This window comes from Marmota flaviventris, chromosome 11 (assembly GCF_047511675.1).
Source record: "Marmota flaviventris isolate mMarFla1 chromosome 11, mMarFla1.hap1, whole genome shotgun sequence".
Lineage (NCBI taxonomy): Eukaryota > Metazoa > Chordata > Mammalia > Rodentia > Sciuridae > Marmota > Marmota flaviventris.
The window spans coordinates 17,859,568-17,880,403 of record NC_092508.1 but is presented as its reverse complement, the minus strand read 5'-3'; the positions used below and the strand labels follow the sequence as shown (position 1 = coordinate 17,880,403).

The 20,836-nt window shown below is 49.8% G+C and overlaps 2 protein-coding genes across 3 annotated transcripts; both read left to right on the top strand.

The window, feature by feature from the left end:
• The first annotated feature begins 1,307 nt into the window (after positions 1-1,307).
• LOC114097738 (tubulin alpha-1D chain) lies at positions 1,308-5,981 on the top strand. The gene is made up of 4 exons (XM_027941728.2): positions 1,308-1,325; positions 3,534-3,756; positions 4,082-4,230; positions 4,944-5,981. The coding sequence occupies exons 1-4, from the start codon at positions 1,323-1,325 to the stop codon at positions 5,925-5,927; spliced, it is 1,359 nt and encodes a 452-aa protein (XP_027797529.1). The 5' UTR covers positions 1,308-1,322; the 3' UTR covers positions 5,928-5,981.
• Positions 5,982-12,844: 6,863 nt separating this feature from the next.
• Dnajb2 (DnaJ heat shock protein family (Hsp40) member B2) lies at positions 12,845-20,058 on the top strand. 2 transcript variants are annotated; one of them, XM_027941715.2, is made up of 10 exons: positions 12,845-12,938; positions 13,287-13,386; positions 13,923-14,032; positions 15,160-15,213; positions 15,378-15,500; positions 16,360-16,452; positions 16,666-16,768; positions 16,908-16,978; positions 17,825-18,031; positions 19,163-20,058. In XM_027941715.2, exons 2-10 carry the CDS (start codon positions 13,322-13,324, stop codon positions 19,171-19,173), a joined length of 837 nt encoding a protein of 278 aa, XP_027797516.1. In that variant the 5' UTR covers positions 12,845-12,938; positions 13,287-13,321; the 3' UTR covers positions 19,174-20,058. The 2 variants fall into 2 exon arrangements, with proteins under 2 accessions (XP_027797516.1, XP_027797515.1); XM_027941714.2 differs by having other exon boundaries at positions 17,825-20,058.
• Positions 20,059-20,836: the final 778 nt, after the last annotated feature.

The window sequence follows — 20,836 nt, the reverse complement described above, 5'->3', positions numbered from 1 at the left end:
CAGCCAGAGTCTCAGATGAATCTTAATTTCACTGATAATGAACCCCCATGTGACCTTGGGCAGACACTGAGACTTCAATTTCCTTTTCTTCATTATGGGAATAAGAGGACCACCTTGCCTACCTCACAAAGTTGTTGAGAGACTCAAAGAAGGTAAGGTACAAAGCTGCCTTAAGAACTATAAAGTAGTAGGCACTGGCCTAGCAGGCACCAGTCCTGGGTTCAATCCCGAGCACAGGGTTGGGGGAGCAGTGTATAAAGCAGGAGGTACATGCTAGAGATTGACGTTTTGTTTTTTTTTTTTAAACATATTTATTTATTTATTTATTTATTTATTTTTTTAGTTATTGGCAGACACAACATCTTTGTTGGTATGTGGTGCTGAGGATCGAACCCGGGCCGCACGCATGCCAGACGAGCATGCTACCACTTGAGCCACATCCCCAGCCCAGAGATTGACGTTTTTTATTTCAGAATTTTTCCCAAGGCAATACAGAGTCTCCTGAGGGGACATAAGGGCTAGGCTAGTGTAGCCATGACTTGCAGTACACTTAGGGAAACATTTAAGAACAGCCTCGAGACTCATCTTGCTTTGCCTGTAGGGAACAGCAGCAATCCCAGACTAAGCACCTGAGAGAGTTTATCTCCTTTGAGGTGCTTAGTCTGGGATTGCTGCTGTTCCCTAAACTCCTAAAACTCACAGTCTTACAGATAAGAAAACTGAGGCCAAAAGAAGTTATGAACTAGTAGGTATGCGGCACAGGGTTCCCTATTTGACCCTAGTTCTCTATGTTCTATGATATTCGGACTTTGCACCCAGAATGTCCCAGTCTTGATCTCCTGCCTAAGGACTCATTATTTCTGGATGACTGCAGCTATCTTCCTAGTCCCACCCACACTACTTCAGGTCTCACTAGTCCTGGGGGAAGGGAGGCAGTGGTGGTGTTCGAGTTCTGGGGGCTTAATTTCTAAATCCTCTCCAACCTGTGAGAGCTGGGCTGTAATCAGAAAAGGAATAAAGTGACTGGCAACGGACCCAGGTACTCAGGGACCTGGATACCTGTGCGGGGTTCCCAGTGCTGGCCCCTCCTCTGCTCACCCTAGCTGGCTCCTGTTTGGGCCCAGGCTCAGTGCCTGCCTACTGTGCTGTAACCAAGTCAACAGGCCAGCCCTCCTGGGGCCGTTTCTAACAACACTCCCCCATGAGAGCAACCAGAGAGTATAAGGAGGCCGCAGCCCTGGGTTTCTCACAGATCCTCCCTGCCTTCTACCAAGCAGCAGCCACACAGACAGAGGACCCCAGGCAGCCCCCAGCCAGGCAACATGGTGAGCAGGGCAGATGGCTGCTGTGAGGGAATTTTGGGAGTCCAGGTATCCCCTGGGCTATAGCTTGAGGTGAAGCGGGGAGATAGAATGAGACTTCTGGGTATGAGTGTGGCCCCTAAGTGTGCTGGTATATACAAGGGTGAGGAAAGAAAGGACAACAGTTTCCAGGGTTGCATCTGAGCCTTGTTCAGGAGCAGGGTTGCTGAAGGGCTCTGAATTTAGGGGTGAGGAGCATGTGGTAAGCAGGACTTGAGAAGAAAGCATAGGTACTTTCCATATTGGCTGAATCTCCAAACCCTGGGTCTTGCCATAGATTCCCTTTTGGGCTCTGGTTCCCTTTCTTTGCTGTGGTGACATGTTCTCCACAGAAGCTGCTGTTTTCAGGATTCTCTCTTAGTTCTGCCACCCGTGCCTTTGTTCAGCTCCATATTTCAGCTACAGATCAATGGGAGAGGGAGGGAGAAGAGGGAGGTGCTCCATCTATCTGGAGCTGCTGTGCTGTGCATGGGGCACGTTTGATATCTGCAATAGTCTCCCTGCCACGCAGGGTAGAAGAGCAGTTAAGAGCCAGGATGTCTGTACTCTGAAGATGCTACTTTCACTCTTGACCTTAAACAGGTTGCTTAATTTTCCTGAGGGTCAGTTCCTCATTTGTGAAATGAGAATAATAAAAGTACCCACCCAAGGCTATTGCTGTGGGGATTAAAGGAGTTAATGTATGAAGAGGGAATAACGCAGTGCCTGACATCTAACTTGTGCTTATTAAACAGGCCCTAAAAAACACATCAAAGCCTGCAAGGTGGGAGATGGTCCCATTTTTATTATCAAGAAAAAGGAAGCTGGGCATGGTGGCGCATGCCTGTAACCCCAGCTGCTCAGGAGGCTGAGGCAGGAGGATTGTGAGTTCAAAGCTGGCCTCTCAAAAGTAAGGCACTAAGCAACTCAGTGACATCCTGACTCTAAATAAAATACAAAATAGGGCTAGGGATGTGGCTCAGTGGTCAAGTGCCCCTGGGTTCAATCCCTAGTACCAAAAAAAAAAAAAAAAAAAGGAAAAGGAACTAGGAAGCTGAGATGAAGTAACTTGTCAGAGGCCATCAGAGAAGCCAGGTCTGTGTAACTCCAGAGACTGAGTTCTTTGTCCCAAACCTGCTGCCCCAGAGTATGAAGCCTTGTTCCCTAAGAGACACCTTGTGTATACTGGCAGTTTTGAGGGCCAGGGTGGTGTTTGGTTTTGTGGACAAAGTCTGGGCAGCCTCAAAGGTGCAGTAGCCATGCTAGTCTTACTAGTGACAGGCGACTGAGTCAGCCTTCTCTCTGGAACCTGGGACATTTCAGAGTCATTGAATCCCTACATCAACTTATTCCCTTCTTTTATCATGAAACCAGGAATTGGGGGTGGGAACTTAAAATATAATGGCATACCCTAGCATGTGTCAGGCAATGGGCCAGGCAGTCTGCATGAGTCCTTCCATTCAAACCTCTTTCTTTCTAGGAGTCAGTTTTTGTTATCATCCCCATTTTACAGGGCAGCATGCCAACAAGGAGCTTAAGATTCTTGCTCAAGACAAGTGGAGAATTCATAAGGCTGGGATCCAGATTACTTATGAATTCATTCCTGTCATCTGAAAATCCTAAGTCAAGGTCCTTATTTCATATTTTAAAAGTCAGTGATGTGTTAAATTTAAGGAGAAAGCATCCTCATTAAAAGTATGAAATATTCCAGATATGCAAAAATATATAAAGAATAACATAATGTAATGAACACCAAGCTTGACCATAGATTCCCTCTCCAATTGCACTCACTCCCCACTCTGCCAGAGAGTATCAAATTTAGTGTTCATGTTTTCCCTTGCTTTCCTTACCAGTGGCTTCTCATTTCTTTCTGAACATGGGTGGACTGACTATCATGCTCTGCCAGACTCATCTGATCCGGTCCATGTTCCTTATTGAGAAGCTTAGTCACTGAGCAAGGCTGTATAATCTTCAATCTGCCCACATCTGCTTCCTTTGAGAGTTTTAACCCCACAACTAGTGCCTGGTGGTCTTAAATGCCACCAGTAAATGTGTAGATATGGGAGGTGGGGCAAGGGTAGCAAAGTCCAGGAACTTGGCTCTCAGCCAGAGAACCATTCAAGGAAGATAGGGAAGAATGGTGTCCAGGCACCATACACTCCTAAGGTTGTTCTCTGCCCTTTGCCCATTCAGCGTGAGTGCATCTCAGTCCATGTGGGGCAGGCTGGTGTGCAGATTGGCAATGCCTGCTGGGAGCTCTACTGCTTAGAACATGGAATCCAACCAGATGGGCAGATGCCCAGTGACAAGACCATTGGGGGAGGAGATGACTCCTTCAATACCTTCTTCAGTGAAACTGGGGCTGGAAAACATGTGCCCCGGGCAGTCTTTGTGGACCTGGAGCCCACAGTGATTGGTGAGTGATGATCAGTCCCTACCATAGCTTATTCCACCACTGGAGAGGACTGGAGTTAATGGTTATAGCCTCCCAGTTGCTGTAGCCAATTAGAACTTCAGATCTACAGAATCATTGTCACTCAGATCCTGAGTTCCAAGGCCACCTCACATCCTTTTCCATGTCATGGGAAAGCATGTTCAGGGAGGGTAATCTCAGCAGCCTGGATGCAGCTCTTCTGGATTCTAGGGTAGAATCTGGGACCCCACCCCATTCCCTATGAGTACCCTGGGACTTGGGAGTTGGACTGTAAAGGAGGTGGAACCTAAAACTCTACCCCTTGCAGATGAAGTTCGCACAGGCACCTACCGCCAGCTCTTCCACCCAGAGCAGCTCATCACAGGCAAGGAAGATGCTGCCAATAACTATGCCCGAGGCCACTACACCATTGGAAAGGAGCTCATTGACCTGGTGTTAGACCGGATTCGGAAGCTGGTAAGGAATGGCTGAGGGCCAGGGCAGGTGAATCTGGATCCCTGATGTGAAACGCTCTGGAGACCAGACTAGGGAAGGACAGCTTCATCCCCTGGGAGAGCCTCCTAAACAAAAGGACTTGGACTAATGAGGAAGGCCCCTGCTCTGATCAGTGGAGGCCAACGGTAGTTCCAGCCTGGAGCTGGGGTCTTCTTTATTTTCCATAGTGACTGGCCCAGTGCTAGGCAATGACCCCTAATGCAACTTGTCGGTGGGTTGCCTGGCCAAGTTATGGAGACCCATAAGCATTCCCAGAATATCATCATGAAAATCATGGGTTAAAAGAATGTTATCCCAAGGCTCTGTGATTTTCTTTGGCTTCCTCCAAGGATGGTCCTGAATTATTGATTCATTAGAAAAGCCCTCCAGAAACATCTGAAGTTAAGTCAGGGGACATGGGTGTGAAGCTGGGTGTACTGGCAAGTTATGACAAAAAATGACTATGTCACAAGATTCAAGAGAGCTGTGTGTGAAAGGCCTCAGGAGACTGTAGAAAGGAAGAGGGATAAAGAGGAGAAAGAGGGAGGCCTCTCCACATGGATCTCTCGTGGTTTTGGAAAAGTCTTCCAAGGATTTCATGAAGCTTTTGGGGATTTTGAAACAGCACAGATTGGTCTTTCCCATTTGTCAACGGTGCATTATACCCCACATTTCTCTTCTTCTTCACTGGACAGGCTGACCAGTGCACAGGGCTGCAAGGATTCCTCATCTTCCACAGCTTTGGAGGGGGCACCGGCTCTGGCTTCACCTCCCTCCTGATGGAGCGGCTCTCTGTGGACTATGGCAAGAAATCCAAGCTGGAGTTCTCCATCTACCCAGCCCCTCAGGTGTCCACAGCTGTGGTGGAGCCCTACAACTCCATCCTGACCACCCACACCACCCTGGAGCACTCAGACTGTGCCTTCATGGTGGACAACGAGGCCATCTATGACATCTGCCGCCGCAACCTGGACATCGAGCGCCCAACCTACACCAACCTCAACCGCCTCATCAGCCAAATCGTGTCCTCCATCACAGCTTCCCTGCGTTTTGATGGGGCCCTCAACGTGGACCTGACAGAGTTCCAGACCAACCTGGTGCCCTACCCGCGCATCCACTTCCCCCTGGCCACCTATGCGCCAGTCATCTCTGCAGAGAAGGCCTACCACGAGCAGCTGTCAGTGGCAGAAATCACCAATGCCTGCTTTGAGCCTGCCAACCAGATGGTGAAGTGTGACCCCCGGCATGGCAAGTACATGGCCTGCTGCCTGCTGTACCGTGGAGACGTGGTGCCCAAAGATGTCAATGCCGCCATTGCTGCCATCAAGACCAAGCGCAGCATCCAGTTTGTGGACTGGTGCCCCACAGGCTTCAAGGTTGGCATCAACTATCAGCCTCCCACTGTGGTGCCTGGGGGTGACCTGGCCAAGGTGCAGCGTGCTGTGTGCATGCTGAGCAACACGACCGCCATCGCCGAGGCCTGGGCCCGCCTGGACCACAAGTTCGACCTGATGTATGCCAAGAGGGCGTTTGTGCACTGGTATGTGGGTGAGGGCATGGAAGAGGGTGAGTTCTCTGAGGCTCGAGAGGATATGGCTGCCCTGGAGAAGGATTACGAGGAGGTGGGAATGGACAGCCTGGAAGGGGAGGGAGAGGAGGAGGAAGGAGACGAATATTAGAAGATCCTCTGTATCTGTCCTAAATAAAGTACTGTGGCCTTATTGTCTCATAAATGTCTTTTTCTCTTGGGAAAAACCACAAGGGAGGGGGGGTTTCTCCTTCAAGAGAGAAAGGAAGGCTGATGTTTTAGCCTGGGCTCCCCTGAAGGCAGATCTGATTTTAGATTTCACTAGACTATAATTCCAGTGAGCAGAATGGGGGCCGTGGGGAGTGTGGCAGGAAAGGAGGGCAAACCTGGCCTAGAGAAGATGCAGTGATGTAAATGACATCTCAGGCCATCCTTAGGGGAGCGGGCAGGTGAGGGTGGAGGAGGTTATGAATTGCTTTCTTTTTTCTGTGAGTTAAATCTTCACCACATCAAATATCAAGTTCCCTGTACTTCTGGGCTGTACATACTTGGGCTGCAGAGTCAATAGGAAACCCTAGGGGAAGACATGGTGCTGTGGAGCATGCAATATGAAGTCCACCCAGGGCTTCAACAGAAGCTGGGCCACTGGAAGGCCCAGAGCGATGCAGAAGAGCAGTCAGACATGGCTGCAGTCAGACATGGCTGCAGCTCAGTCTGGAGGCCTTTGCCAGGAGGAGGTCAATGTACAGAGAGTCCAGAAGTTGGCAGTCAGGCAGTAACATAGTAGCACCAACAAAGAGGAAATGGCTAGTAGAAGGGCTAACCTCTGATAATCTCCATCAACACTCATCACTTTTCATAAGACATGTGACCAGCCAGGTGTGGTGGTGCATACCTGTAATCTCAGTACCTCAGGAGGCTAAGGTGAGAGGATCACAAGTTTGAGGCCAGTCTGGGCAATTTAGGAACACCCCATCTCAAAATGAAAAGGGCTAGGGATCTCAGTGCTAAAGCCTCCTGGGTTCAATCCACAGTACTACAAATAAATAAATAAAATAAAACAAGTGACCTTTTCTTAATCCTATGCTATGTGTTATGCAAGTACAGCTTCAAGTCCCTACTTCCAGCCCGATGGTGGTCCTTAGGTCTTCTCATATGGACTTCTTGGATCACCTTCTGGGTTGAGGGATGGTTTAACCATTGGTGATGTTGGAACTAGAGTCATCCACATGTCACCCTAACAAGTGGATATTCAATTCTCAGTGTCACCCTCAGCTTCCTTGTCCCAGGCTTGGTGCCACCTCCCAAAGATGGAAGGCTAGGAGGATGACTTCAAAATTAGTGACATCAGGAAGGTACTGTCGTCTCTCAGGTAGAGGAAGCAACAGATGAGATATAATACCAGGGTCTTGAATCTGGGACTGCCAGGTGGGAACTGGAACCACAGCAGGGGTACTGGCTTCTTCCTTCTTCCCATCTTCAATTTCCAGCCAGTGGTTTCCATTGGCTAAAACTCGACGCCATTTGGCAAGGGGGACAAAGGTCATGCAGCCCTGTGAGGTACAGAGCAGGGTAGGGAAGGTGGGGAAATGGAGAAAGCAGGTGAATCACCAACACCGACTGCCATGAGGCCCGGCACCAGGATGACATTCAAGGAGTAGCTCCTTGCTCTCCTGTCCTTGTCATTTTTGTCCCAACAAGTACTTTCTAGTAATAGAAAATGGAGTGAAAGCAACAGGATGGTGGGGGATTTAGAGGAGAAAATGGGCATGTCCAGCCCAGTGGCTTCCTTTCTCTCTGGGAGTTACTCAGAGGCAGCAAGTGTCCTCAACTCTTCTTCCAGGATTTACACTTAAGGGGCTCTGTTCTCAGAACAGAGAGGCTGCAGTTGTGTGTCATGTAGTGAGGTGGGGGTAATTTAATTCAGAGAGCATATTTGGAAACCCATTTTGGCTGAATAACACAGCTATACCCTCAATCCATTTTTTTCTCTACTAAAAGAGCTGATTTTTAGTGGACTGGGGCTGTAGCTCAGTGGCAGAGCACTTGTCTTACACGTGGGAGGCACTGAGTTCTATCATCAGCACCACATAAAAAAATACACAAATAAAATATAGACATGCTGTCCATCTACAAATCTACAACTACAAAAAAAAAAAATGCCGATTTTAAAATCTCCATCTGACTCCTGTGTCTTTCCCTCACCCAGCTTCAAATTTGGGATGGAAAGGAAGGTTACTTTGGGAGTCCTTCAAACCCCAAGAAATTGCTGCCATCTGTTGAGCACCCAGTATGCGCAAGGCCCTGAGTCCATACTGTCTTGTTGCATTCTGAAATAGGTACAGTTACTATGTTATCAAAAGGGGGACTCCATGGGAGCAAGGCCTTGTTCCTCATTGATAATATTAGACACTCAGTATTGTTGAAGGAACTTGTTACTTGAATAGAGGTGGGGACTAAAGCTCAAAGAAGTGATGTGACTTACCCAAGTTTACTCAGCTAGTAAATGCAAGGAGGAGGAATTCAAACTCAGATCAGACCAAGCTAAAGCTTGTGCTGCTGCCTACCTTCCCTCAGATGTCTTCCCTCCTGCCCACAGTGGTTCCTCTGGCCTGCCAGGTGCCTGATGCCCAGACAGTGACTCAGGCACCTCCAGGGCAGGGAGGGAATGATGCTTGACTCTGCCCTGCCCAGGATCTGGGGGTGGGGAGGGCATCAAGGGAGGGGGCAGGAGCCAAGTTTCCGGGCCTAAATTAGGACAGATGCTTCTCTGGGGACAGGTAGCAGGGCTTTTGGTATCCTTTGGAAAGGGTCCTCTGACATCTCATAGGAGGTGGGGTAAGGGCCTGGGAGAGACCAGGAGGGATGGCTGAGAGAAAGCTGGGACTGTCATCTGCCAATATGGCTTGGTATCAGAGAGGCAGCCAATCTCCCCTCCTGTCTACTGTATCAGCCAACCCACCCCTGGCAGTTGTATGGCTATCTCTTCTTGTCAGACTCCGAAAGTCATCCCAGTGTATGCATGCTGGCAGGCACTGGCAAGCCTGGGTTAGACTGGGTGTGGTATGGGGAGGTGGCAGCTGGGAGCGCCACCCAGCCTGGCTCCTGGGGACTCTCTCAATGCAGGGGAATGCTTTCATCCCTGATACTTCTAAAGCCAGGATACAATTACCTCCTGCAGACAGACACAAGAGGCAGCTTCCCAGCATTGGATCCCACCCAACAGATTTATTCCCTCACCTCTGCTGTGTCAAGAACATGTGTGTCTCTGGAGCTTCGTCCTCACCATTTCCTTCTGGACTGCCACCTTCCCCTCCCCACCTCACTGTTGCAATTCATTCCAGCTTAGGTCACAGCCATCCGGAACCCATGCAACCCCCAGGACCTCTCCCTCCTCTGGATTCTGCCAGCCCCTACCATCTGTCTCCACCACTCATTTGGCCCTTGGCATGGGCTGCCTTGTACAGTAGCATGTGGCTTCTTATTAATGTCCTAGTTCCCAAACTAGGGTTTTAAATTTTATATGTATTTGAATAGACATTATGTGCACATCCTTCAGGATTCAAAAGGTACCAAAGAAATCTGTGAACTGCAAAGATAAATCTCCTTTGTCTTGTTCTCCTCTTGGAAGACACCACTGTTAACTTTTTTGATAGTGTTTTCTTTTAGAGACATATAAATACCTCTCATGTGTATATATAACATTTAATATACACTGTGTTCTACATCTTGTTTTTTCATTTAACAATCTAGAAGATGGTCTTTATCAGTACATGTAATGATGCCTCATGCTTTTGAAAATATTCCATCACACAGTTTACCATTGTCATTTTAAACAGTTTGCTAATAATAAGTGTTTAGGTTATTTCTAATCTTATCCTAATAAAAAGAATGCTGCAATCTTGAACATACTTCTTTGCACCTATATACAACCATAAATTCTTAGAATTGGAATTGCTGGATCAAAGACCACACACTTTTAATTTTGTTGTACCCCATATTGCTCTTTAGAAAGCATACCAAAGCCTAGAGACATGGCTCAGTGGTAAAGCACCTGTGTAGCATGCACAAGGCCCCGAGTTCAATTCCCAGCACCACAAAGTGACCAGGAAAAAAAGTTAACAGAAATTATACCAAATTACCTGCCTTCCCATTACCAACATACGAGAACATCTGAGCCTTGCTCATATGATGTATTTATACTCTTTGATCCTTGTCAATCATTCAATAAGTAGCTGGATGTGGTAGTACTTGCCTGTAATCCTAGTGACTCTAAAGGCTGAGGCAGGAAGATTCAAAGTTGGAGGCCAGCCTCTGCAATTTAGCAAGACCCTATCTCAAAATTAAAAAAAAAATAATACAAAGGCTGGGGATATAGCTTTGTGGTAGAGTGCCCTTGGGCTCAATCCCTGGTACCACACACACACACACACACACACACAAAGTAAAGTAAGGTATTTCGTTGCACTGTTTGGTTTATTTTAGTACCACGGATTGGACCTAGGGTGGCTTGGCCACTAATCCGCATCCACAGCCCTTTTCTTGTATTTTATTTTGACACAGGGTCTGGCTGAGTTGCTTAGTGCCTTGCTAAATTGCTGAGATGACTTTAACTTGCAATCTTCCTGCCTCAGCCTCTAGAGCCCCTGGGATTACAGGCCTTTGTCACTGGCAGCAGTTTTTGCTTATAATTCTTTTGTTATGAATGAGATTGAGCATCTTTTCATGTATTTTGAAGCTAGTGCTTCCTCTTCTGTGAGTTGTCTGTGCCCTTTGCCCATTTTCAAAATTACAGTGGAGACCTGAGGATGCAGCTCAGGGATACAGCACTTGCCCAGCATGTGTGAGGCCCTGGGTTCCATCCCCAGCATTGAAAAAGATTGCAGTTTGTTTTTTTCTTATTAATTTGTTGAATTTGTGGACAAAGGAAATTAACCCTTTGTTTGCTAGATGCATTCAATATAATTTCTCTTGGTTGTCATTTGTCAATGTCCTTTGACTATGTTCCAACTAGATTTTCATCTCCCTGAGCACAGGGACAGGAACTAAAACCTTTTGAATTTCTACCCTTGTATCATCTCACATATACGGGAGGTGCTAGGCAAATGTCTGTAGAGGTGAGAGAAGTAAGAAGATAAAGACAATGGCTTGGAAGATTTTCAAGTGACCCAGCCTACATTTTGCTCTTATACAAAATCTGAGTCCTCAGTCTTTGGATCAGTCAAGACTCCTGTTGTAAACAGCAGAAAGGAACTCTGGTAAATTTATAAAAGCAACAAAACAACACCCCTTCCCTGCCTCCATAAATATAGTAGCACACAGAATCAATGCAAGAGCTTGAAAACAAGGCTCAGCAAACAGGCAAGCTTGGCCACCTGTGTAGGAGATATTTGCCCCTCCACCAACTTCAGTGCCCATGCCTCTCTTACAACAGATAATTGAGGCTGACAGTTTCTTCTCCAGACACTAGAGGCCACTGCAGGCCCCATGGCAGTCACCACCAGGCAGAAATGGATTGTCATCTACCTACACCTGCTGTTTGGTGACTTGTTCCAGATTTAAAGTCCCAGTTACAGCACCTGCTTGGCAGACCTTATATCTTTTGCGTGCCCTTCCCACTGTTAGAGCTGGGAAGTCTGAGAGAGCAAGCCCTGGTGCTTTTGTGGCAGATGGCCATGTGGCAGGGACTGTGCAATGGAAATTCCCCAAATGTAGATGGGAATTCCCCAAATGTAAGCAGGAGGTTCTGGTGATGGACAGCCAGGAAAACTGGACAAATGCACACCACCTTCTTCCCTCATGTCCAGCTCAAGCCCTTATCTTTGATGAAGCATTCCTGGGTCACCCATCTGGAAACACTTTTCTGGACTTATCAACAGTTACTCCTTGAGCCAACTGTGATGACAGAGATGGTTGTACTAATGATACAGAATAGGTACTGTGACCCATTTGACTTTCAAACAACCCTAGGCATTACCTATATTTAAAAGAGAAAAAAGTGAGCCCACAGAGGTTTCCTTAAGTCACAGAGCAGTGTCAGGTTGCAAACCCAGGTCTGTTTCCAAAAGCCCTGGGGATAGGCTGTTATCATATCAAGTTTTAGTCTTCCTTCTCCTTTCCTCTCCCTCTTCCTCTATTTCTTTTATTTTTTCTTTCTTTCTTTTTTCAGTGCTGGGTATGGAACTCAGGGCATCATGCATGCTGCGCAAGTGCTCTACCACAAAGCTATGCTCCAATCCCTGTGTTCTTCTTTATACATGCTGGCAGCATCTAGTATGTAGAAGATCTGCAACTAATGCTTGTGGATTGGCTGTATAGTACCTAGTAAGAGCCATTTCTGGAAGGTTCTCTAACTTTCTCATAAGGCCTGAACCCGAGAATCATTTTTGAGGTGGAACAGGGCTATTCCAACATCGGTTTGAGAAGAAAAACCTTGAATCTGGGGAGTTTCTTTTTACTGTCTCCTATAACCTCACCTCTCCCAAATGTGTCAAACTGTCACCAAGGGATTTGCATCTGTTGATTATTTAATTATCCAACGGATCTTTTGGAACACTGACTACTGCCCTATTTACTAGTGAAAAAAAGGACACAATCTCTGCCCTGTGGAATTTACATTCTAGTGGGGGAGGTGACTGTGAATCAAATAAGCAAACCAATAAATGCTAATTTGTGGCTCTGACAAGCGTGCTGAGGGAAATGCCGCGAGACGCTGTAAAAGGCAGGTCTGACCTACTCAAGGAATGTTAGGGCAGGCTCTTTTGAAGGCCAGGGCTTGGAACAGGGATCCGAAGAAGGGGAGGAGTTAGGCGAGTCGGTGGGTCTTGGAGGCAGCCGTGACCTCCGGGTGAGTTCCAATGGATTACAGAATGTTACAGCCGAGAGACATCGGGACCAGGGCCAACCACCTTGCTCGTGGGCTGCTTCTGCCTCGGTTTGCGCGAGTGCATCACGCCTGGATGGACTGCGCTGGCCTCAGCTTCCCAGGTCGCACCTGGGGATGACGTAGCCGCTGTGCTTGCCCAAAATAGCAAGCTCCGCCCCCATCTCCCAGCAGCCCCTGCCGTCGCCCTCCCTTCGGTGTGACGGGTGGAGCCGGCCTTCTCCCAGTCTCTAGTAGTTTCCGTGCAGCTGACGCATGCTTGTCGCACAGCTGGGCCGGGTGCGTCCTACGCAGCAGCCGCGAGCCGTGCCGCCCGTGCCAGACGGTTCCCGGCGGGGGGCTGGGGCGGGACTCCGGCACCGAGGTGCTGCCGGCCCGCGTAAGGCGGGGGCCCGACCCAGGGTGCTGAATTTAGGGGGCTCTGATAGGGCTCCCCGGGCCTGCGCATCCAGATAGCCCTGGGCACCGGCTTGCGGGGGCAGATTAGGCTGCGGAAGGAGTCTCGCTGCCGGCTGCAAGCACCGCCCCGCGGGCTCCGCTACCACCTCGAGAGCCTCCCTTCCCCGGGGGTCTCCGCCATAGGGAGGGGCTGCTGGTACCCTTTGCCTGACTCCTTCTTTCCTGCAGCCCGGAGAGGCCTGCCTGACGACTGACGAGTTGCCATGGCATCCTACTACGAGATTCTAGATGTGCCGCGAAGTGCATCCGCTGATGACATCAAGAAGGCGTAAGTGCCTCCACTGTGCATCAGAAAACCTCCCACTCCCTGCCCCACCCCCCACCCCCAGTGCCATGGGGCCTTTCAGAGTGATACCTGCAGGAGCAAGGAGACCCCTGCAAGAATAGAAGGAGGAAGTTCAGAGAAAGACCAAGTCGTGCTGGAAGCTACACTGTGGGTCCTTCTCCAGTGCCTCCCTTCCGTCCCTTCCACTCCCCTCCTCTAGATGTGGGCTTTCTCCACATGCAGCTCAAAGATGCCCAGACTCTAGGAGGAGGGTCAGTGTTCTGTGCTGGTTCAGTTAGGGTCAGGGCAGGGGCATTCTCACTCTGGCATTAATATCTACTCATCATGTGGTTCCAGCCCTGGCACAGAAGGGAGAGAGAAGAGCTCCATGAAAAGATGGGAACAGAGCAGCCTCTGCAGCTGGGGTGGGCTGGGGTACAAGCTGTGAAAGGACAGTGGTGGGCTAAAGGAGAATGGATGGGTGCTTCAGTTCCCTGGTGGGAAGAGCCTGACCCTCCCCTTGCACCCACTTCCTGCAGGTATCGTCGGAAGGCTCTACAGTGGCACCCAGACAAGAACCCGGATAATAAAGAGTTTGCTGAAAAGAAATTTAAGGAGGTGGCTGAGGCCTATGAAGTGCTGTCTGACAGTAAGGCCCTGGGTCAGGACAGGGCCCAGCACATCCTTTCTCTCTACTCATGCCCATCAGATTCCTTCCCAAAGCCATCCCTCTGCCACCTGCCTCCATTTTTCAAACTTGGCATTTAAGTGCCCCCTTCCATAGGAAGAGCTTTGTCTCCTCCCTACTGTCTGGAGAGTGGCATGGGTCCTGACCTGGGAAGGGAGCAGGACAGGTGACCAATGTATTTGAGCCTCCTTCGTGCCAGGCCTTGATAATTTCCATGGGTCCTCTCGGGCAACCTGTGAGGCAGGTTTTCTTACTCCCATTTCATGGCTGAGAGAGGTGAAAAAACTTGCTCAGGGTCTCACAGAGCTGGAATGAGTCCAGGTGTGCCTTTTATGTTTTGTTCTGTGGTGCTGGGGATAAAACCCAGGTCCTTGCACATGCTAGGCAAGTACTCAACAATTGAGCTACACTCCTGACCCTGAATCTGTCTTTTATTCATTCATTCGAAAACTATTGATTAGAATTTTACAGTGACAGGCGCTAATTGGGTACTGGGGCGGACAAGCAGGCATTGCCCTTGTCCTGAGGTCAGCAAAGATAGATAATAATCACAGAGTTGTAGCTTGTGAAGAGCATTTTGAAGGAGAGTAGCAGGGTGCTGTGGTAGGGAATAATGGGCACCTGGGTTTGTTATGGTGGTCTCAGAAGGTCTCTCTAAGGAATTGACATTCAGGCTAAGTTCTGACTAATAATTACATAGTGATAATTAGCTGATGTTTATTTTTTGCATTGCTGAAGATTGAACCCAGGGTGCTAGGCAAGCGCTGTACCACTGAGCTATACCCCCAGCTCCTACCCAACATTTATTGAGCGCTCGTTATGTGTCAAGCATGGTGCTAAGCAGTTTACATAAATTATTTCATTTAATCCTTGCAATAGCCCTAGGAGGTAGTAGCTATTGTCCATTTTACAGATGAGGCACCAGCTGTGCCAAGGGCTAAACCCATAGCCTGTGTGCCCTGAATACCCTCCTGCACTCTGCTCCCCAAAACTTCAGTCTCTGGGCAATCTTTTGAGGGCTATGCTAGCTTGGAAGGGTGGGCCATCATCCCAGAGGGAGGGAGAAGTAATCAGGTCTCTTTTTTCAGAGCATAAGCGGGAGATCTACGACCGCTACGGCCGAGAAGGGCTGACTGGGGCAGGTAGGCGGGACCTGGGGATGGAAGTGGGTCAGGGAGGAAGGGGGAGGGCAGACTCCTGCCATGAAAAGCTTTCTGTGAGGCTCCTGGCCATGCCATTGGTGGCATCTTTGTCTTGAGGTGAGACACACACCCTAAGCTTCCCTCTCATGCTGTGTCTCCTCCAGCATCTGGTCCCTCTCGGGCAGAAAGTGGTGGTGGTGGGCCTGGCTTCACCTTTACCTTCCGAAGTCCTGAAGAAGTCTTCCGTGAGTTCTTCGGGAGTGGAGACCCTTTTGCAGAACTTTTTGGTGAGTGGACCCAGATGTGCTCAGAATGGCTCAGCTTCCCCTTTCAGGCCTGACCTCTGTCAGCTGGGAGGCCCTTAGGCAGGAGACTGAGAAGCTGAATTCCACAGGCAAAAGATCTTGTGCAGTGGGTGTGTGTCCAGTGAGAGCTGGGACAGAACCTTACACATGCCAGAACTCATGTGACCCACTAGTGACACTTTACAGACTGGTCTTATTAAATGACAACAACAGTAACACATTGTTAGACTTCCACAATAACAGCCATGAGAGCAAGACTCAAAGTATCATGTGACAATAATAGTAGCATTACCCATAACAACATATACTAGGTTTTGAAAGATTAATGTCAAGTATTTTATATCCCCAGTTCTCTTCTGAACCACCTTAGAGGTGAGTAATTTTAATCCCCATTTAAAGATGTATAAACTAAAAAGAAAGAAATAAAAATTGATAAACTGAGGCACAGATAGCTTGCTTAAGAGTCACACAGCAAATGGCAAAAGCCAGGACTCCCTGCCATTCCTGCCTATCATCACATCATCCTTAATTGCCTATGTGGAAGGAGCCATCTGCCCTTCCTTTTATGTTTCTCCCTTCCTTCTTTCCTTTCTTCCTTCATTCCTTCCAGAACTGGTTGTTCTGGAAGGAACAAAGGAAGAACAGAACTAACCAGTGAGGATTTTCATATACTACCTTCAAAAGGAACTTATTTTGTGGAGAAGTTCAGCCAAAAACAACAAAAAATCAGAAAAGTACCCAGTTGCTTAGCAGTTTGTATTTCTAGATTTATAAGCCAAGTTCACACACTTTGGGGGGAAATCTGCTCCCTAGTAACGGTTGATCTGCTTTCTTGTTGCAGATGACCTGGGCCCCTTCTCAGAGCTTCAGAGTCGAGGCACTCGACACTCGGGCCCCTTCTTTACCTTCTCTTCTTCCTTCCCTGGGCACTCTGGTAAGTGTTGTCTCTTCGCACTTTTGGAAGCTCTGAGTCTTGGAATCTCTACCTCATCTTGTCACTTTTTCAAGCCTGTGCCCTGTATGTAGAGTCCTGCTTCTGGGCAGCTGTATGAGAGGCCTGAGGTCCTTGGCCTTTGGTGTTTTTGTGGCAGTCAGGGCATAGCCTCCCCTAACAGCTTCTCCTCTGCCTCCTTCATCCCAATGCCAGATTTCTCCTCCTCGTCTTTCTCCTTCAGTCCTGGGGCTGGTGCTTTTCGCTCTGTTTCCACATCCACCACTTTTGTTCAAGGACGCCGCATCACAACACGCAGGTGAGAGCTCCTTCTAGGGCCATGTGGGTGAGAGGTCTGAGATTGAGGGGTGGAGGTGAGAGCTGTGTGTACCATAGAAAATCTGCCCTGTTCACTGTGGTGGCCAGAGTCTCTACCAGAATTGTGCTGTCTCCCACAGAATCATGGAGAACGGGCAGGAACGGGTAGAAGTGGAGGAGGATGGGCAGCTGAAGTCAGTCTCCATCAATGGTGAGGAGTGGCTCCACCACCCAGAACTTGCAGGAAGATCAGCTCAGCCCCTACAGCCCCCTCCCCATATGGCTCTTCTCTGAACTCCTGTGCGGGCTGGGCCCTAATGTCAGCCACAGGCCAGATTTTCAGGATCAGAGATGGCCATGAGAGGGGGAAAGAGTAAACAGATCTCAGCAATACAGCTAATCACTATCACATTAGTGGAGTGCCTTACATTTACAGAGAACTTTATAGTTTTAAAGCATTAGCACATATCCAGTATCTCCTGTATTTTTTAAAAAAATATTTTTAGTTGTAGATGAACACAATACTTTTATTTCATTTGTAGTGCTGAGGATCAAACCTAGTGCTTCACACGTGCTTAGACAAGCACTATACCACTGAGCTACAACCCCAGCCCTCTCCTGTATTCTTAAAGCATCCATGAGAACAAGCAGAGCAGGTGGTATTTGCCTAATTTTATTTGAGGAGACCAAGTCACAGCATGGTTAATGAGCCTGACTTTCAAGTAGCTCCTTGTGCAAGATTCCTTCCTGTCAAGCAAGGGATAAAAGGAACCAGTAACCAAACTCTGGGTGCAGGATTCCCAGAGCAGACGCCACCAACCCTGCTCCCCTCCTCCCCATTGTAACCCCATGCTTGTTGTCTTAATTAATCACTGGAATGATTTGCATATGTAGGCTTGATTGCATTCTCATTGCATAGGTGAGAAAAGGGAGGCCCAGGGAAGTTTCATAACTTGCTCAAGGCGAGCCCTAGGGGCTGATGCATGGTGCCCAGTCCTCACCGTGTGGAGGGATGGGCCCCGAGTCTGGAACCTCATGTTGGTGGTGACTCTTGCAGGTGTCCCAGATGACCTGGCCTTGGGCTTGGAGCTGAGCCGTCGGGAGCAGCAACAGTCAGTCACCTCCAGGTCGGGGGGCATGCAGGTCCGGCCAACCCCTGTATCACGTCCCTCTGAGAGTGACCTCTCTGAGGATGATGAGGACCTGCAGCTTGCCATGGCCTACAGTCTATCAGAGATGGAAGCAGCTGGGCAGAAGCCGGCAGGTGGGCGGGGGGTGCAGCAACAACGGCAGGGGCAACCCAAGGTCCAGCACCAAGATCTGGGTGTGGGGGGGACCCATGAGGGTGCAAAGGGTGAGGCAACCAAACGTAGCCCGTCTCCAGAGGAGAAGGCCTCTCGCTGCCACATCCTTTGAACACCAGGCCCAGCCTGACTTGACTCAGGTCTTGACTTGAGGTCCGGCTGTCAGGAGAGCTGAGTGGAGCATGGCCTGAGTTAAAGCAGCCCATGTCCCTCCACATTTCCCTCCCAGGCCTGCTGCACTCTGGTGTTGTGGATTTGGAATTTATTTGCTCAGCCTGGGGCTGATAGGTCCCTGGGTGAAGCCCAGGGTCGGGGCATCAGGGCTGTGGAAGGGGCTGAGGATGAGCCCAGATTCACTTGCTGAATGGGGAGTTTCTGAGTGGCATTAGTAGTTTGGGTTGGGCCTTTTGTGCCCAGGTTTTCTGCCACCTGTGTTGCCAACTGTGTCAAGGAAGGAGGACTTGGCCTGGGGTGCTCTGAGCCGAGTTGGCAGCTACCCTGGGGAGCAGTGCAGGCTGAGCGGCGTCTCCGCTCTGTGTCCAGCTGCAGCCCCCGCTGGTTTCTGTGCAGTGTTGAGCTCTGACTGTCTCTGTGCTTCCCTTCTGTGCTGCTCTCCTTTCTCCTACTCTGCTTTCTGCAACTCCCTGCGGGCCACATCGCTTGCTTTCACTGCCGTCTGGCTAGGACTCCCTTCTTCTTCCTTCCCCGAGAAGCCTCAGTGTGCCCAGGAAGATGCTGGGGCCAGTGGGGCCATGAGGTCTTCTGGGGAGGCTAGCGGGGTGGGGCGGGAGCCTCTCAGCTATCCAGATTTGGAACCGGAGTCCACTCCTCCTCCCTTCCTCTTGCTGCCTCAGCCTGCCCCGGCCCTGGGACTAGGCAGAGGTGAGGCTGGCTAACCCTGGAGAGGTGGGGTAGGGCCAGGTGACCCAGGGGGAGGCCTAGGTGGGGACTGGATCCCATACTACTTTCCCACCATGCATCAGGGCTCAGGGAAAGGCCACAGGGCCAGCCCAGGTGTGCATGCTTGGCTCCATCCTCCACAGCTTGCTGCTGACCCTCTCTCCTGTTACCCGCCCCCGCTCTCTCCCCAGATGTGTTCTGAGCTGGATGTCCAGGATCCACAGTCGCTGCACAGTTCCAACAGGACAGCATCCTCCCCCAAGCATTGGGAGGGGACACTCCATTCCTCTCCCTCACCCATCCTGAGTGTAGAACTGGGGCCTGGGTAGTGGGTGGGGGTCGGGTGGGAGGCATCAGTAGTCTTAGCCTGTGAACTCTCTAACTTGAGTGTTTGCTGCTGTCTTTTGGGGACTACTAGTCCTAGAATGCAGTGCACCCGACCACCTTCCTGCTCAACATAGCCAGGGGAGGTGGTGCGTGGTTACAGATCTGTGCTTCTTGGAGTATGTAGTTCTGGGGCTGGCCAGCTTGTCACTCGCTCTAGACTGGGAGATCTTGTCTTTTGATTTGTTCCTGGCAGGCTAGAATGTGGATGAAGGGGGAATGACCTGAGCCTCAGTTCCCCTGACATCTTGCTGGCCCCGGGGTCGGAGTGGGCAGGTCAAGGACCTGTAATGTCTGAAAGAGGTTCTTTTTCTGCAGGCAGACTGGGGTCTGAGGAACAAGCCAGGGGGGCAGCAGACTGAGGAAGCAGGGCATGGCCATGGAAGGCTGATGGGCGTGGGCTGGCAGAGCTTGGAAGGGGAGGCCACCCTAGCAGCATGTGACAGGAACGCCAGGCATGCTGCTGCTTGAATGGCTTTCTTTGGCCTCTGACCCTGCTACCCATTCTTTCTCTCCAACATCACAGATGAGCTGCCTCTCCTCCTCCCTGCCTGGGGAGCCCAAGGCTAGGGAGGGGACTGCTGGAGTGGGGTGTCATCAGCCCTTGTAGCACTGAGCCTCAGAGACCTATCAAAGCCAGCTGGGCTGAGCTCAAGACAGGAGGGAAACTGGAAGTCAATAAAGCTGTTTTGAGAGCTTGGTAGTATGCTGTGTTCCTTCTTTCCTAGGTGGCTCATGAGGAACCCTGTGGGACGAATGGGTGACACCTCAGGCCTCACCTCCTTTTTGCCCAAACAGCTGCAGGTGCAAGCCTTGCCAGTTGGCAGCAGAAGTCTCCTCCAGGTTGACCAAATTGCCCTCCCCAGTTTGTGGTGGGGCCCTGAGAAATGCTTACATTCTTGGCCCTTTCCTCTTGAGGTCCCACAATCAGTTTTCCCCATGGTGGATATTCCTCTTACAAGGGAGCCACCCACCAATACTGCACAGCACAGGCACAGTTAGGACCAGATTAAGTTAAGACTGGAAGCATGAGAGCCTCAGGAAGCTGAGGACTTTGGTGAAAACTTTAAGCCAGACCTCCAGGTCCCTTTACTAAGCCCCTCAGCAGGGTCCTTGCCTCACAGCAGAGGTGTGAGCCAGGGTGTCTAGAAGAGTAAGAGTCCTCCCATGCAGAGCTCAGGCCCCAAGCCACCTGGGTCCAGGGAGCAGAGAGCTGGCTACCCTCCCCATTCTCCAGCCATGGCACAAGCACCTTTGCATTGTGGTGCAGGGCAGTGGGACCCACCTCCATGCATTCTGGGAGAGGCTCTTAGCTTTAACTTCGATAGCCGAAGGGCCTATGATGTATTTTCTTAAAGAAGTAGCCTCTATCCTGAAAGAGTCTGCCAGAAGTTTTTGAAAGTGGCTGTTTTCCCTGCTTCCGCCCTGAGATGTTGAGCACATTGGATTGTACCTTGGCAGAGTGGACGGACAGCAGGGGC

Excerpts from the sequence above, each read along its gene's own strand:
- LOC114097738 (XM_027941728.2), top strand. Across the intron at positions 3,757-4,081 it reads CCTGGAGCCCACAGTGATTG|ATGAAGTTCGCACAGGCACC; the intron begins GTGAGTGATGAT and ends TACCCCTTGCAG. Across the intron at positions 4,231-4,943 it reads TAGACCGGATTCGGAAGCTG|GCTGACCAGTGCACAGGGCT; the intron begins GTAAGGAATGGC and ends TTCACTGGACAG.
- Dnajb2 (XM_027941714.2), top strand. The coding sequence starts at position 13,322 with ATGGCATCCTACTACGAGATTCTAGATGTGCCGCGAAGTGCATCCGCT. Across the intron at positions 13,387-13,922 it reads GCTGATGACATCAAGAAGGC|GTATCGTCGGAAGGCTCTAC; the intron begins GTAAGTGCCTCC and ends CACTTCCTGCAG. Across the intron at positions 14,033-15,159 it reads CTATGAAGTGCTGTCTGACA|AGCATAAGCGGGAGATCTAC; the intron begins GTAAGGCCCTGG and ends CTCTTTTTTCAG.